The sequence below is a fragment of the Lontra canadensis genome, unplaced genomic scaffold (assembly GCF_010015895.1).
Source record: "Lontra canadensis isolate GAN:19392208 unplaced genomic scaffold, GSC_riverotter_1.0 scaffold2, whole genome shotgun sequence".
In the NCBI taxonomy this organism is placed as follows: Eukaryota; Metazoa; Chordata; class Mammalia; order Carnivora; family Mustelidae; genus Lontra; species Lontra canadensis.
Genome location: NW_022630996.1, coordinates 45,272,896 through 45,291,488, shown reverse-complemented (window position 1 = coordinate 45,291,488; position 18,593 = coordinate 45,272,896). Strand labels below are relative to the sequence as shown.

General features: G+C 42.4%; 1 protein-coding gene across 2 annotated transcripts in view; it reads right to left on the bottom strand.

Annotated features, from left to right (window-relative positions):
- RAPGEF5 (Rap guanine nucleotide exchange factor 5) overlaps nucleotides 1–17,623 on the bottom strand; it is a 218,835-nt gene extending 201,212 nt beyond the window's left edge. The window contains exon 1 of one of the 2 annotated variants that reach the window (XM_032873502.1): nucleotides 17,327–17,623. In XM_032873502.1, the coding sequence (XP_032729393.1) occupies nucleotides 17,327–17,557 (231 nt within the window). In that variant the 5' untranslated portion in view covers nucleotides 17,558–17,623. The remainder of the gene's footprint in view (nucleotides 1–17,326) is intronic. The other variant, XM_032873512.1, reaches the window with a different exon arrangement.
- Between the last annotated feature and the right edge of the window lie 970 nt (nucleotides 17,624–18,593).

The window sequence follows — 18,593 nt, the reverse complement described above, 5'->3', positions numbered from 1 at the left end:
CAGTATACAGGTTTTCCAAGGACATTTTTCCATTGCTGATAACAAGCTTAATACAAAGACAAACTCAAGGTTACCTATCATCTTCCCTCAATTTACAAGTCCAACCCTTTAACCCTGAACTCCAGCCAGGCCCATCCCTCAATGTCCCTATCACATGCCAAGCTCCTTTCTGCCCTGACCTGTTCTATTGTCTTCCTTACCTATTATTTTCACCAACTAGTTAGTCCTCAAACCCTACCTGTACCCAGTAGTTTCCTTAAATCTTAGTAATCAAACTTGATTTTCTTTTTCCTCATAGTATATATCCTCTAAACCAATTATTCTTTTTTTTTTTTTTAAGATTTTATTTATTTGACAGAGAGAGATCACAAGTAGGCAAAGAGACAGGCAGAGAGGGGGGAAGCAGGATCCCTCCTAAGCAGAGAGCCCGATGCAGGGCTCAATCCCAGGACTCCGAGACCATGACCTGAGCCGAAGGCAGAGGCTTAACCCACTGAGCCACCCAGGCACCCCCCAATTATTCTTAAATAAGCTGTCATGACACCACTCTGCTTAGTTGCTATATGCCACAAGAACTTTATTATTAGTAAGAGAAGTACTGAGGCTTATGAATAATTTTTTTTTTTAATCAAAGCAGATTGGTTTTCTAAAACAACATCTCTTCCCAGTATAATTTCCTGAGTGGGCGAACCAGAGGTGAAGAACAACTCCGTGTACAGCTTGGTGGAATTCTTATGAGAAAAATAACCCACTGGTTGTTGACCAAGCATTCCACACACCCCTGGAATGGTCAAGCACGTGAGCACTACTACCACACTTTATGTGTGTCGTGACAGAGGAGAAATCCAAGAGCCACTGGACTGAGCCAAGAAACATCGTGGGAGAGGTATTTTATCAAAGTTCATGACACAAAGAGGCAAATCTTCAGTACAGGCCTGTCACACTTAAAACAGCAAGCTTCCAAAATTCAGGAATTCTATTTAATATCTACCTGCATTAGGCACTCCAATACTTGCTACATTTAACTAAATAATACAGGCAGAATCAAACAAATTTCTCCACCAGACTATGCGCTCCTTAAATAAGCCTCACCCTTGCTCTCTAGGGAAAGACAGCTGGCACATCATAAAATTGAATTAAAAAGTAGTCATGGCTTACAGGCAAAAATACATGTAAATATACAACTTTGTGTAGAGTTTAGAGGAACTCTAATGGAACCCCACCCACGTGTTCAACAATTATTACTGAGAACCGATCATGCCCTAAGCAGTGGTCTAACTGATTGAAAATACAACCACGTATGAAACAGACAATAATCTTTATCCTTGGGTAGCTTACACGATAGTGGTGAAAGACTGATTACAGATAAAGCACATAAGCAAATTATCAAGTATTTATGTTAGAAGATAGAATAGGAATAGGATGTGGGGAGGAGATAGATGTTACAATCCTAAACAGGGTGGCCAAGGGGCTTCATCAAGAGAATGGTCTTTGAGCAGAGACTTGAAGCAAGTGAATGGTTATCTGAAGAGAAATGGGTTCAGACCTGCAAAAGCCTTGAGGTAGGAGCAGGCCCAGTGTAATGAAGGACCCACAAGAAGGCCAGTGGGACCCAAAGCAGTGAAGGAGAGAGAATAAGAACATGGCTTTATCAGATCTCAGGATGAGACTCTTCTTTTGTCTATAAAACAAATTATTGGCACCATTACCACACCACTCACGTTTATATCTAATGTAAACTATGTCAGAATCTCTGGGCAAATCAAAGTACTGTGCATGCCACCTTTGTTGCCTAATAACTAACCTTGATTGTTATTTTACACTTGCCTTTATTCCTTTCATACTGCAACAGCGAGTTTAATTTTTGAGATCAAAGAACTGTCAGTGGCATAATTGCTCAGTAAAGGTAGTTTTTGTACATCTTCATTAAAAGGATACCTTTGTGTTCCATTTCATGTGAACTAGCAGATCTGTTCTACTGCTGATGGCTTTCATTTCTTTTTTGAGGTCTTATAGAAAAGAAAGCCTATTTCCTACAGTTGTATCCCAAATTATTAGTTTAGATGTTATACAGTACATAAAATAAAATCAGATACCACCCTTAACAAGGTAAGGTAGATCTAAGGCTGGCAAATGACAAACCCCAGCCCCGTGTCACCCCTACTCTGAAGTTTTCCTCCCATCTCCAGCTCGGGGAGGTGGATCCTCTCCCTTTGTGCCCCCAGCATACTTTCTGTTCTATCATGGTAATTATCATGCTATGTATTTTGTAGTTCATATAGTTCTGTAAAACTAGATTGCAATATTATTAACATGTTTATCTCCCTTGTTGGGACTTAAGATTGGGATCATGGCTTTATTCAGTTCTATGTTCCAAGCTTCTGATGCTTAAAGCAGATGTTACTAATATTGGTTCTTCTCTTCTTTGTCAAAGTTCTGGAAAGAGGATACTTCCCCAGTGCTTTGAAATGAGTGAGGTAATAGGACTTGCTCTGGCTGATGAGCTATGAGCAAAGATCACCTCAGGCAGAGGCACTCAGATGCCTGTGGGAAATTCCCCATTCTTTCTTCATATGCTGTAGTCACTGTGAAGGGTGATGATATGGAAAGGTCCTAAAATGGAAGCAGAGACACCACACAGAAGACAGCTACCCTAGAGAGCACCCAGACTCACAAAAGGGTCTTACTGTAAGCAAGAAATAAGCTTTGCTGTGTTAAGCCATGTGGACTTTGGTGTACTTTTGTTACTGCAGCAAAACCTAGACTATCCTGACTGACAAATCAGAGAGCTCTGTGTAACACAGATTTGTAAAAGAAAGGAAATATACCATGGAAATGTCAAAGCGAGGATGACGGCGCTGGGCAGCAGCTGGGATGGGCAGGGCCGATGCTATGTTACAAGAGGCTGCCTGCAGTGAGGGAACAAGGAACAAAATCATTAATCCACTATACTTGGTCTTCTGTTTAGCCTTTTACTCCCAAAGATAACTACTTACATAGAAGCTTCTACATTTATGAGAGTTATTAAGAAATTAAATGGATTTTGAATTTCACAATCCTACTTCTTAAAGAATAATACCTCTTGTATACATCCTTTGACCAAAACAGAAGTCCCTATTGAAAGGATGTAGTTTTGAAAATGTTATGCCAATCAGCAATCAATATAATTATATATTCTCCATCCCATGATGCAGACCAGTTAGACAGTGGTTACCCTTGCAAAAGTTCCTCTTCTTTTGGGGTGGGAGGTTGGGGGGAGGCGAGAGGGAGTAAAGGCAGGAGGCAGAGAGAACGATATAAATGCTGTCAATCATCGAAAAAAAAGAAAAAAAAATGAATGGAGGTTGGATGGGGACTTGCCCAAGGGTCTTAACGTAATTCTCTTTAACATGCAAAAATGGGCTGAATCACCCCAACTCCTAAGAAGAGCATCTGGCATCCTCTTCCATATGAAACAGCCCTCAGCGGGGACCAGGTAACCAGTAAAGGATGAAGAAATAGGAGGGTTGTTCAGTGAACTAAGGAAAGCGAACAAAAGGATGAGGTGGTTCACAGAAGACGTTCTGGGCAGACAGCCCACCTGCAAAGCCTTAAAGGAACAAAGGTTGGGAGGGAAGGAGGAGAAGAAACCAGGGATGATACAGCCAAAGGAAACCAGACCCAAAGGAAGAAGGATGGTTCACTGCAAGGGAAGTGAGTAAGGAGATGAGTCTTCAAAAAACCAGGGGAAAGGCTCACCAGAGATTTCTTGGGGCCAATCCAGAGAAGGAGATACTAAAAAAAGTTAGAGCTCCTTCCCCAGTGAGGGGGATTGGAAGGACTTGTGCTCTAGACTAGAGTTGAAAACAAGAAAGCATTGGAGACTAGAAAGCCTGCCTGACTGGGGGGCACTGAGTCCACTCCTCCACACTGAGCACCTCTCTGCTGGCTGATCAGAATCGGGCCCTCACCAGGGTCATTTGCATGGGAATCCCTCTTGTTCCCTCTGCTCAGTTTCCACTAGCAGGTGAACAGGTGATGCTCATGTACCACTACTTCTGGGCAGCCCTCATCTAGGGATCCATTCCCTTCCTGGCAGAGCAAGGCTCTTCTACTCTGTGCCCAGCTGCCAAGCCTCTGAGGATCACTGACCAGAAAGGAGGGGAAATGGAGGAAACACAAAGGGCTCATATGCTTCCATCTGTCCCACACTGTGCACCATGAGGTTACATGATTTGCCTCAACTATATAACGTCAAGCCCCAACTTTCACACACCCATGTTTTCCAATACATAAATGTATGAAAACCCAGAAAGAGGGAAAAAAATTAGAGTTAATTTTCCCTCACAGAGAAATTTTTCTCTTCCTAAAAAAGTTTTAATAATAGAAAATTTGAAATTGAGAGCCTATTTTGTCTTTAAGTGTTTCATTGATTAACACAAAGTATTTGGCTGTTGGTAGCATTCAACCTATACTATCCCAAAACAATCCATAAAGGGTGTGAAACAGTTTTACCCTGAGCATAACATTTCAATATAAACGAACTGATAAACATACAGAATTGGTATGAGTTTGTGTTGTTGCCTTGCTTCCTGGTGAGGTTACTGTAGAAGATGACTTGGCTGAGCACCAAAACCATGAGAAATGGTTTTTATCTTATTGACACGCCCACCACTGGAACCCACGGGCAAAGGAACTGAAGGTGTAATTATTCTATTCAACTGTTTGTTACTTTGTGAATATAGTGTTCCCAGGCATTTCAGAACATGTTCAATATACTGCAACAAAATTAACCAAGATCAAAGTACCACATAAAGGTCTTACAGCTCCTATGTATAGACTAACAATGCTAAGGGCTTCTGGGAAAAAGGCAGGAACAGGGGGAAAAAATACCAAAAAACAAAACTAAGGCAATCACAGAGAAGGGATACAAATTCCTCATGTAAAAGCTTCTCTGATTCTGAACCCCAGCCATCCAAGTGCCTGCACAGGAATGAGGCAGGAATGGCACTCAGTCACATTCTAGCACAAGTTCTAGCTGCTTACCAGGGACCTCTCAGGATTTTCTGTTAAGCTCATTGTCACCCTAGAGGCCAGGCCCCTTCCCTGCATTCCTCACCCTCATCTTCTATGTAAACTTTGGGGGCTTGAGGCTTGACTCCTGCTTCAATCACTGCCAATGTCCATTCCACTCGTCAAATTCTTCTCCCCGTGGCTATACCTTCTACTGTCACTCTTTCTAACACTGCTCTTCCTTGGACTCCTACATCAGGCCAAGGTCCTCTAGGAAAGAGCCTATGGAAGATGTGCAGGCAAGGTTCAGAGACCCCACAGGAGACACTGCAGCACAAAGGAGGTAGTAACAACGAGCCTTTAAAAGCCACAAGTGGGAGGGACTAGGAAAAGACACAGTTTCCCTGAAGGCTGGAGAGCGCCCTTGTGATTTAGGAGTGACGGCCCAGTGGTAGCTAGCTCTAGACGGTCACTGCCATCACCACTGAAAAGCAGAGGGAGCACAGTGGACAAATACTGCTGACTTCTCTCTCCTGGCCTTCCATCGACTGAACCCTAACCAAAGTCCCCAGTGATGAACACCCAGAGGAAGCCTCCAAGGTACAAAGCAAAACAAAAAGGGGTAGAGAGTATATGGGATGGACAAACAGAACAATCAGCACAGGTGCCATAAACTCTTTATGTTTCAAATGTTTGCCACTTCTTTTTTAACTACCAGTCACTCTGTAGAAACCAAAAAGGGGTCGTTTCCAATATTATTAATTAAACAAAAGTCTCATTGTCATGGTCCTCCACCTTGATTTGGCTTTCGATCATGGAAGTGGCAAACAGAAAACCAGGCAGACTCCTGGCCTCAGGTGACTTTCTGATCAGGAATGTCACCAAACTCTTGGCAGCCCTCGAGACCAGTGCTACTAAGTGTGGCCCATGGACCAGCAGCATCACCCGGAACCTGATGGAAATGCAGATTCTTGGGCCCTACCCATGCTAGAGACTTTGGTTAAAAGTCTGAAGTGTGGGACTCCTAGAATCTGTGTTTTCACAAACCCTCCAGGGATCCTCAAGTATGCTAAAATTTGAGAGGTCTTCCTTTAGCTTTAGAGACTAAAGATAGGGACTATAAAGAGTCCACAGATAACCTTACACAGACCCTTGGACCAACCAGGAGTTCAGGCTACGGAGCCCCCTACTCTTTTAACTTCCTCACTATGATCTTCAGTAAGACAGCAATGTCTGAGTCTCGGTTTTTTCAGTCAATTGCTATTCATACAACAGTAAGAGCTCTTTCAGCTTTTCAAAGAGATTGACCTTGGACTCCCTCAGATCTGTCATTTTAGACAATGACGGTGATGATGATGATGATGATGATGGCAATGACAACAGTGGCAGCTCACACTAGGTTTTCTCTGCATAACTACCTCTGTCTTAACAGCCTTCACATATTAATTTACTTAGTCTCACCATCCTATCTTTGCTTCACAGATGTTGAGGGTATAGCATATAAAAAAACTCAGTAACATACTTTTGAATCCATATAAGAAAGGAATACTTTATTCCAGAGTTACGAAAACAGTAAAATAAGAATGCATGTGAAAGCACTTTGTAAATGTAAATCATCATATAAAAGACAGCACAGAGTGAACAGCCAACTACTAATGAACTGAATTTGCTTTTTTTTTTTTAACTCAAAGTTCATGAGATATTCAAGGTAGATTAGAACAGGATTAGATTTGTTTGTTTGTTTGTTTGTTTAAGGAGTTATGTGCCAAGAAGAATAGGAAATTTGAATGCTTCAATGGGGGCTATTTTGAAGATCTGTGATAAATTTAAAACAGCAGAGGAGAACAAATATTGATGCTAATTTGAGGCAAAGAAACAGCTTTCAGTGGTGACAAGAAATAGCAACAAACCTCTTATCTGAAAGAAGATAGAACTTCCTGGTAAGAGCTTTTCGGACACAAAGGGTTGGCTATCACAAGTTCTCTTCTGATATCTCTCAGAGAATTCTGTTTATGGCCAAACAATTTAATCTTCTAGAAATAGATTTATAGGTATGTTCTTTTTACTCTTTTCATATAACAGATTCTTGATTTAATCAGATTCTTCCTGTATCTTCCAGTGCTCTTTCTACTAATGCATTATCTTCCCCCTCCCCAATCAAGAGATACGGTGAATATTAATGATCCATCTTTCCATCTGTCTAAGATATGCCCCAAAGTGTCCTGGGGTTCAACTAGCATCTCAGTGGAGAAAGACCACCTCTCTGACCTTGGTCAGACAAGAATCAAGAAATGAAAACTGGTCCTCTATCCATATACTGTGGATTCTCGTGATGGAGCAATGGTATTCCACTTCAGCGACAGAAAATCAGCAAGGTTATTTGACTTATTCCAGGTCATACAGCTGTTAAGTGACAAACATAGAGAAAACTGTTTACTATGTCACAATCAAATTCTATTTTAGTAGATTGAAAGAGGCATAATACTTGCCCCAGTTTCTAAAAGGTATCATCACACATCTTCCCTTCTTTTTTTTTCCCTACCAAAGAAGAATTTCATACCTATATATAAATTCACAGCACAAAATGATGGAGTGAACCATTTGTCGTGTTTGTTCATTATAGTCAACATTTAGAGTGTCAGACCAAACAGAAGTGATAAGCTGTTCACTTCCCACAACAGTAACAGGAGAGAGTAAAACAAATTTACAGTCAGCGCCAAAGGTGTAAGCATTAGGCCATCACAAGTATCTGCATGTACACCTCAGAGCAGCTGCAGGTAAATGATCTGACAAGGTCAAATTCAACTGAACAACAAAACCACCAATGGGGCTGGAGTTTAAGTTGCTAGACCAGTTAGGAAAAAAAATATGGGAAGACAACCAGCTAGATTGCAGAAGCCCTGGTTTTCAGAACTCTTTAATTTTAATAAAGATTTTTTTCCTAGGCTAATACAAATAATGCAAAATGAAAAGCATTTTATAAGGGAGAAGCCAATGCCTCATGAACAGAGCTGACAAAATTTTAAAAGTTTAACTGAGTCACAGAAGGTAAGCTCTGCCAACTCACCACACAAAGTGGTGACTCAAAGACAAGTCTAAATCTATTATCATTTCAATATATTCACAGTACTTAGTTTAAAAAAATAAATTTATATAAGAAGTTTAACTTAAAATTTTAATTTAAAAAAACCTGTGAAACCAATAAATTATATAACAAATTGTATAATAATAAATGATGTAGTTATATAATATACGTTACATGCAATAAATTATAAAGTAGAAATATCATTTAAATTATAAATTAAATTTAAATATAATTTTTAAATGAATTATAAATGATATATAATCATATATAATATAAATTTATGTTTATATATTATGCATAAGAAGTTATATATAAACACAGAAATACCAAAAATATATATATAAAGTTTCACTTAAAAGAATTTCAGTTTCTTTAATCTTCAACATTACTCTGAGGCTATTCATGCTTTTTGTAGGCAAATACTAAGTTTATTCTCCTCTGATATTTATATTATTACCCAAGCAATATCAGTGTTCATATAAATCATTAATATAATCTTAACCCACATTTTTCACACTTCATAAATAGACATGGTTGTCCTTATATGCATCATTTTAAAGCTGTGATTTACTCTAAGACTTCTACAAATAAACTATGCAGCTACATTTAAAAACTAGAACATGACTTACTATAGTTTCCTTTATTCTAAGATACCCAAATTTTAACACATTCCATCAATTTAAGAACAGCTTCACGGGGGGAAAAGTATCCCATTAAATGTTCACATGGATTTTAATATACATCCCTATTCCAAAAGGGTTGAAATAAAAAAGAGAGAGACTGTAATTAAAGAAATACATTATTTAGAAAGAGGATACAGCAGAAGAGGTAGACCTCATAATATGGAGATTGTTTTCCTGGGTTCGATTCTGGTCTCCTCCACTTCCTGGGTGACCTGAGACATCTTTCTTAGCCTTTCTGCACCTCATTTTGGGAGACACTAAAATCTATACCTCTGTACCTCTCTGTTCCCCTCTTTGGGGAAAAAAGAAGACAATGAGGGTGACTGCCACCCAAGGTTGTTAGGGGTACACAAACAACCTCAACACAAGTGTGATACAAGGATTTGTTAAACAAAAAGAGTTATCACCAACACCACCAGTGCCCTTATTATAGTCAGAGGCAGATAATTTCTAATTCAACATGCTGGTAAAACACGTTATTTCAAGGAACTATTTACTGACAATGGAATGAGTGCTTAATACTATGCTAGATGTTTAGAAGTAAAGGTCAAAAGTAAAATAATTATAGAACCATGGTGGTACTCTCTAGAGACAGAGTAGAGAAAGGCTTTTAAATCAGAGGGTCTGTGATGACCAGGTGTCAGGACAGCTACAAGCCCTCTGAAAAGAGATGCAAAAAATATATTAACATGTGCATTTTTCTGGGGTGCTATCTTTTGATTCTCAAAAAGGCCTGGGATTAAATAAATAAATAAAAGTTAAGAGCCATCTGCCTCAGGTAGTAATACCATATTGAAAGGTAAACATACCAAAGTTAAATTTTATTAATATATTTGTATATTCTCGATGCTTTTATTCAATTGTAAATGGATTCAGTTACTTTGACAGGAATCCATACTTCTTGCTTCCTGAAGTTTCTTAAACAGCAAACAAGATGCCGTAAGGAACCCAAATCCTGGGTTAGAAGAAACTCCTCCTTTTTTTCTTCATCTTCTAGACACGCCAGAAAAGGAACCTGCTTGCTTTATAAATTTCCAAATGCATTTGTACGGGGGAGCTAGTCAGCTTCCAAACCTCCTGGGAAAACAATGGCTTCCAGGATGAGTCATGCTGAGCCTTCCTTCCTGTACAATGGCTGCTACTGCTGGAAGATGAGGGACAGCTGCTACCCAAGCCACTGTCAACCTTGTGAGTAATTAAAGACTGATCCTGGAAGCCATTACTGAAGACACCGGAAAGAAAATGAACTATGTTTTGCACTTACTTGAAATGTGTTGTGCATTCACTCTTTCAATATACCACAGGCTATGAGTATGTCAAAGTCTTAGATATCAGAGTATTGAGGAAAGGCCATAGATTTTGGAATCAGGTAGTCCTGGGTTCCAGTCTGCTTCTACTACTTTCTATCTGGGTGACCATGGGAAAGTTACTTAACCTCTCTAAACCCTAGTTTCCTCAGAGGTGAAATTGCGTCCAGTCTTTAGGGGACTATTGATGTGCTAATCCGACAAAAAAAAATGCCAGTATCCACAGTGGTGTCTGCAGACCATCCCTTTCCCACATCCATTTATGAATTATTTATCACAATAATAATTGACCACAAAAAATTGTCATTGATTTTAACTATTTTGCCTTCACAAGCAATTTTCTAACTTCTCACGAACTACTTCTAGATCACACAGCATTACTGGGATTATCATCAAGGTTGTTATGCAACATCGAGGCAAACAAAAATCACAAGTACTCAAAGTCATCACCAGTGACTTATCTCCCACCTCTCCAACTATTTTCAGCTATGCAAGTTGCCAATTGCTCCCAAGTCAATTTAAGAAACAGTGCAAATGTGAAACTGAGAATATTTTGTTATGGTACCAGTATTTATATAACACCTAAGATATTCACTGTATGTTAGGATATTATGTTTTTTAAAAACATGGAATCTGACATTGCATACGAAAGCAAAGTTTTTTTGTTACCAGATTCCTATAAATAGGTCTATAAATGTATATTTGCCTAGAATAAGCATCCAGCTGGGGAAGGAAAAATTTAAGCTCCAATGTACCCCAAAGTCTCCATACACTGTCTCTCTTCTCAGAAAAACTTGCCCCATGATGTATGTCATTCTAAAGGAAGAATGGAGGCCTGGAGAACTCTAAGAATAACTCACCAAAAAAAAAAAAAAAAAAAAAAAAAGAATAACTCACGCAAGGATCGAAACCCAGTTTCTGAAGCCATAGTGCTCGTTCTTTTCCTTGGATCTAATTATGCAAACAAAGCCTATACCAGGGGTCAGAGGAGAGAGAAAGAAAGTAAATATGGCATTAATTTACCATTGAGGTCTTTTACTAGAATTTATGTGAAATTAAAGTAGAATAAATGAATCTATAATTTCTTTTCTCTCTTGTCAAATATTTTTCGAGGTAGCACTCATGGAGTTTTACTTTATCTGTAGCCATGGTTAACAAAGGATTATCATACCAAGGTTTAAGCTGGTACAAAGTCAATGTTTCTCAAATAAGATCAACACGTGTCCCTCATATTCGATCTGATTCATCTTCCCTGGAAGGTGCATGCCTCCCCTCATGGCCCTATCTCTGACAGGCTACCAAAAGCAGGTAAGAAAAAAGTAAGCAGGCGAATTCACAAACTTTTTGTATTGGCCTTGACTGAGGTGGGCCTGGGTGGTTTTTGCTTATGACACCAAGAATGCTACTTTTAATTTTAGTCAGTATTAGTTACCATTCACCCGTAACCACGATATTTTTCCCTTCTCCCTGCCTCGCACCCAGTAGGTCTACCACAAGCCTCAGAGTACTCAAATGAAAGAAAGATTAGTGTCTGGCATTATCGACAGCATTCACTAACCACCCTCACAGTGTTAAGGTAATAGCGTACTCTTGGGTACTATAAGGCTAATTAGTTTAGACTAAAATAGACCCCCTGTCCTCAGTGCATTTGAGGAAAACCAGAGAGTCAATTCAGAGCAGGGACTACAGAACCAGACTGGCTAGATTCAAACCACCCTCTGCCTCTGGGTTCTTGGGCAAGTTCCATCTCTGTTAGTTTCCTCATCTGCAGAATGCAAGTAATAGCATTTAACTCCCCAGCTTGTTGGGAGGGCTAAATGCAGTCTGTAGCAGAACATGCGTGGCACACGAGGATTAATTATTGTAAATTCTAAATCTTAAGTGCTATGAGCTGTTAGCCACTGATTTGAATTTAAATACAAAGAATGAATTAAAATTACATGCTTTGCCTGTGAAATATGTTTACAAAATGACTATAAATCAGGCATACTGGTACAACTTGAAGCAGTATGTATTTCCCAGTCAATAAGGTCTTAGTTCCAGCAGGGGAGGGTGTCAACTCACACCTAAAACACTCCAGCTTGGAAAAAGGAAACAGGCTACCTTGTTCATTTCTGAGAGGGAATCATGCAGGTAGAGACTACAAATGAAAAAGAGAGAACCTCATGCAGAGAGCCACTAGCTGTTCTTCCAATTTCTCAAGTTGGAAGGGCACCTGCCATGCCTCAGGGACCCTGACTGAGCGAGAAGAAATCAGGGGAGAGGAGACTAATCCAAAAGCGGACTGTCACCGTTTGGTGAACAGTCAATTTGGCACAATTGCTGAATCATTCTGTCTGCTGTAAATAAAACAGATTTTGAAGAGATGAAGAAACTGGTAGAACACTGCAGAAAAGATCACAGCCGTCAAAGCCCAAAATAAGTCAGTCCCAGCAATTTGACAGTATATATAGAAAGAGGGAATGGTAGTTACCAGCTATTTTATTAGAGGGAGAAAATGACAGTCTTAGAAGCAGCCTGATGAGAAGAATTTAAGAAGAAATAAAAAAATTAAGATGGAAGGCCTAAGACCAAGGTAAAAAGTAACGCAACCACCAAGAGAGGCAAAGGCTGGAGGAAAATGAACAGTTTTTAGTAAAAAGAATTAGTGCTCTTTGGGGAAAATGGCTGATTTCAGGTCTGGAGCAGGACATGGACAAGGTAATCTTAAAGTATCTTGTGCCAAAAAGCAAGGAAGGTATCAGAGACTACTGGGGTCTTGTAAAAAGTATAGAGTAGATAAGGACAACTTGTGGGTCCAAAAGAATATTGACTGCAATGGATTGAAACACATAAATTGAGATCCACAAATTCTTATAATACTTAAAAAAAGAAAATTCATTGATTATCATGGGAGATTGTTAGGGTACCAAATCATTACTCAGAAAATTGATAAAAGGAAAAAAATTAAGCCCTTCCTTGTTTTTCCTACACAATCTGAATTTCAGGAGACCCAAATAGTTCATGAGGGTAAGTCCTTTACAGATAAAATACCCAAATAATAAATGCAAGAGAAATGATAGATTTCAATCATCACCATTCTGCAATTCCTAATGAAATGGATCTAGGCTACAACCATCTATGGATGTTACAGTCATCAGGTAAAAGGTAGAAAGGTGAGAACCCACTAATCAATCTTACCATCTCAAAAAGAGACACAGGCAGACATCACATGTCCTGTGGTTGTGATACAACAGATTTTAACAGCACCACCTACAAAGTATGCTTGACTCTGACCCTAAACCTAATCAGGCCTCGATTCTAACTGCTGTATTATAGGAGACATGGGAATGGAGAAACAAGCTAAATGACACAAGTGAGAAATTAGCCCAGAAATTGGACCATTCTACCAGACAAATGACCTATACTCTCTTCTTCCATCAAATCAACGGCATGAAAAAAGTAGGTAAGGAGGACTATTATAAAATAATATAGATTTAAAAACCTAACAACCAAGGGCGCCTGGGTAGCTCAGTCAGTTGGGTGGCTCAGTCAGTTAAGCGGCTGCCTCGGGCTCCGGTCATGATCCCAGGGTCCTGAGATCAAGTCCCACATCGGGCTCCCTGCTCAGTGGAGAGCCTGCTTCTCCCTCTCCCTCTGCCTGCTCCTCTGCCTACTTGTGCTCTCTATCTCTCTGTCAAATAAATAAATAAAATCTTTTTTAAAAAGTATTAATACTAAAAAACAAAAAACAAAAACCCTAACCCAAAAACAATGTATGGACCTTGTTTCGTTCCTGATTCCAACAAATCATAAGTAAAAAGAGATCTTTGGGAATATGTGAATATGGGAATCATATTAAGAAATCATTGTTAAGGGACACCTGGGTGGCTCAGTCGATTAAGCATCTGCCTTTGGCTCAGGTCATGATCCAGAGGTCCTGGGATTGCGCCCCATGTCTGGGGTTCCCTGCTCAGCAGGGAGTCTGTTTCCCCCATCCCTCTGTGCTGCCCCTGCTCGTTTTGTCTCCCTCTCTCAAATAAATAAATAAATAAATAAATAAAATCTTTTAAAAAATCATTGTTACTATTTTTAGACATGAAAAACAATAGAAGTCATTGGGTTTGGTTTTTGTTTTTGTTTCCAAAGAAAAAAGTCCTTATCAGAAATGTAAACAAACACATTTATGAGTGAGATAATAGGATGTTTAGGATTTTGCCTTAAAATATACCAGCCCCCACAAAAAAAGTGGGGAAGATAAATAAATGAAACAAGACTGGCAAAATGTTAGTAAGTGTTGAAGGCTAAGTGTTTATCACACTATTTCTCATAATCTCCATAACACAGCTTTTATTAAAGAATGACTAAAGGGTTTTGGTGGGAATTCAAGCTGTGCCCTATCTTACCACTCTTTTAGGAGGTAGCTAGGGTCCTCCCACCAAGTGAAACGTGGTCATTCCCCACTTAGCCCGAAGAGTGCAGAGTCTTAATCAGTTTGCATTTTGAATTCAGTATGATTAGAAGTGACTACACCAAGGCACACAGGAGTTCTACAGTATTAACCAAATGTCAGCTTAATTTTTCCCAGTAATAGACAGCCTACAAGGCACCTGGGTTGGGCAACACAACCTACAAAGAGCTTACTTGATGACAGTTGACGTCTGATTGTCCAGATTTGTGAGAGCCCAAGGCAGCATGGACAAGTGCCACACGTATTCCTAAATCAAATCTTGGTCAATACAGAAATTGCAAATCTTCTTACCAACTTGTGTAATATCTAGAGCTGCCTTTTTTTTTTTCTTTTTAACCAGTGGTAATAAATTTGTGTTTATTTGTTCCCATAATCACTCAGCTATAATCTGGAGATGCAGGCCATATAATATAAAACTAAAAGTCCACAGAGGGATCTAAGCCATGATTGTTTGCACAAGCACCACTGATCTAATTACAGGGCTAACCAGGTGACCCCAGATGCTCACAGGTCACCAGCTAGTTTGATACACATTTCACCTATTTTTCTCTTTCTTATGTAACCCTTCTGTTATGGACTGAATGTCTGCATTCCTTCAAAATTCGTATGTTGCAGCTCTATCCCCTACCCCTCTCCTATTTGGAGAGGGAGCCTTTGGGAGGTACTCAGAGGTAGACTTGGTATTGAGGCTGGGGCTTCCATGAGGGAATTAGTGGAGTTACAAGAAAAGGAAGAGAGGGAGATCTCTCTTTCCATCCATGTGCATTGAGGAATGGCCATGTGAGGGTATAGTGAGAAGGCAAGCCAGGAAGAGAGCTCTCATCAGAAACCAAGTCTGCTGGCACATTGATCTTGGACTGTCAAGCCTCCAGAAGTGTGAGAAAATAAATTTCTATTGTTTAAGCCACCCAGTCTATGGTATTCTGTTACAAAAGCCTGAGCAGACTCATACAGGTACATATTCCACCTGTCATTGTTGTTTTTTAATTTCTTTCAAACGCTTCCTATCTCAGTTAAGGAAGGGTCCAAAATCACAAAGGTGGTTCCAAAGCCAAAGGAAGGGGAAATAGTTGAAAAGTATGGGTTTCCAACATTGGAAAATTTGACAACCTTTCCCCAATAAAAAACTGGCCATGTACTTAGGAAATGTATTTGGAATGTCCCAAAGAAATACAGTATTAGGATCAAAGAAGGGTTAATGAAGTATGTATTATTTGAAGTAACCACATTCAGAATAATTAAGAAGAACAAATATGTATATTGGCAAGGCACACATCATCATCCCAGGCAGCAAGAAACACAAGCCTTTATGCAGATGAACACACAGATCTATTTATACAGAAACCTTCAGCAATTCCCATCACAGATTGCCTGGCTGCCCTCATGTCTTCAGTATTCTGTGCCATGAAAAAGTAACTGTCAAGGATAATAGGAACACGATTTGACCTACTTTTCCCCAGATTCTTGCAAAGTCTATAACTCTGGTTCTTGTGTTTATTTAGCTATCACATCTTTGGGACACATCTCACTTTCTTTGCAGACAATCTGTATGCCGCACGTTCAGGTCACTTGTGGGCAATTCCTTAACTCCACTGGTCATGGACTTTAAGAAGTCCTACATCCAGCTAATCCTCAGAATATCCTTCTGAGGCAGATCATGTCAGTCATCCCTACCTTGAAAGGAAGAGGAGAAACACAACCTGGGGAGGCTGAAGACCTATACCAATTCATACCCTTCTTGCCCAAAGGAAGCCACACCAAAACAAATGTTTTTCCCCAACACTCACGTTTCCACAAGCCTATCTTTGTAAGTAAGGGCCACAGGTCCTCCAGTAAGGTCTTCTTTTAAAGCAGGCAACCAAGACTTCAATATTACAGTCCCCTCCCCCAAAGTCCACTTTGTTGCAGCTTTTCAGCAAAGCCTGCTTAATGGTGACAAATTCTAAAGAAATGAGTAGAATCTACCAAAGTTTGCCCCAAAGCCCTGGTGGGCAGGGAAATCCGAGGGTCTGCCCCTTGGCCTGAGGCCCCGGCGCGGTCTCCTGAGCGGCTTGTGAAAGGTCTCAGGAGAAAATCAGCAGGCCATCCCGCTTCACAAACAAAACATGTCCGACCTGCTCAGGCCATTACATGCACTTAGAGGCACAACCAGGGACACTCCCTCACCAGGAAATCATATCTGAACACACCATCAGGAAGTCAATATTTAAGATTTGGCGGGGTGGAGGGTGTGCACCCTCCCGCTCAAGGGGGCGTCACCAAGGACCAAGTGCTGGGGACTCCAGAACCCAGGAGCTAGAAGCTCGCCGGGAGAACTTCCAACTCCTGTGTCTCCACTTCGTCGGTGGCGGTGGTGGCAGCGGCGGTCAGAACCAGACCCGACGCCCGAAGCTTGCCACGGGGCGTTCCAAGCAAGCTCACGCGTCTCACACCTCCTGAAAACTGGGCTCCCGTTTGTGGGGCCTGAGGCTTGCTGCCGAGACAGGGCTGACCGACAGTTAGGTCCGGGACACCTGCAGCTTCCCCTCTGGGGAGAGGCAAACGGCCCTCCTTCCGGGGATGCCCACGGTCCGCCGCTCTAAATCCAGGTGCCCCTGGGTTAAGTCAGGGGCATCTGGGGGAAGGGGAAACCGTTGCTCACCGGGGGGGCACCCCCCGGACCCCGCCTTCCCGGGACCCCGCACGAGGGCGCCCCTTCCGCCACCTCCCCCAACTTCCAGGTGCCCCTCTACGGCCCAGGAGGGTGGGCGCAGGCTCCACGTGCGCGCCGCCAGTGCCCACTCGGGCCGGACGGGTCCGGGCCACTCACCCGGGCCCCGGCGGCGCTCCGCTTCCTCCGCAGCGTGAGCCCGCTCCGCAGCAGCGCGGGCAGGTCCCTCAGCCGCGGCCGTGGCGGCGCCAGCGACTGTTCGCGCTCCTGCTCGCGGGCACTGGGGCTGCGGCGCAGGGCGCCGTCCGCTGCCGCCACGGCCGCCGCCGCGGCCAGGGCCGGGCTCTCGCACGGCGGCTGCATCTTCACGGAGCCCACGGCCATCCTCATGCCCTGACGGCGGCTGCGGCGCCGGCAGCTCGTCTCCCCCGCGCTCGCCTCCGCGCGCCGTCCGCGCCTTCGCCAGGCAGCGAGAGGGCGCGACTGCGGCTCGGGCGCGGGGCGCGCTGCCAACCGCTGCCCATTGGCGCGCGCCGCGGCCCCCGGCAGGCTCGGCCCCGCGCACCTCCCCCTCTCCGCCCAGGTGCGCCGGGCCCCGCCCCGCCCCGCCCCGCCCCCTCCGGCGGCTCACCTCCGCCCGCGGCCCGGCCCCCCTCAGCCACTCCCCGAACCCAAGAGGAAGAGGGTGGGACACCTGGGGCACCCGCTCATCCACAGGTGCGGGATTCCCAGAATCCTCCACCAACCCACTCTACTGCCCATCCCACCCCCACCCCCAATTTCCTTGAGGCTGAAGAGCCTCCTTCACCGCCTTTTACCTAACAGCCTGGGTTGACTTGGACTTCACCGTGTGAACTAGGAAGTCTGGGACACTCCTCCCTCTTCCAGTCCCTCCTTGCTTTTTGCACAGTCCAGACCCAAACCATAATCGCTATTCCTCAAAAACGGTTTTTGCCCAAGAACTTCAGAACGGGCTCTATAGTCTGGTACAGATGAAACACCGTTGAGATAGACTTGCCTCTACTCTTTGGCACGTTCATCGCTAGGGGAGAAAACTTTGGTTGGCTATGATAGGCGTTTGGCAAAGAGATGGAAGTCTGGTGACCTGAAGGTGAATCTCAGTTAACGTGTTGGAACCTGACCTTCCCTGAAAGCCTGATGCATGTGATGAATGTGCTTGGTAAACTGCATAGGCCTACCGTGGTGTGAATCATTGTTTACACCGTTCCAGGAGCTAGGAATAGTGGAGCATCCGGAGCAAAACTATTCCAGCAGGGCCTTACAATCCAGACAACCCCGAATTGTCACACACACACACACACACACACACACCCCACACACACAGTCTGTCTTCAACAAGAGCCAGCTAGGGCTTTTACTCCTTACCAGTAGGACACTGGGGCCCCATCTTTGCCCAAGACTTGTT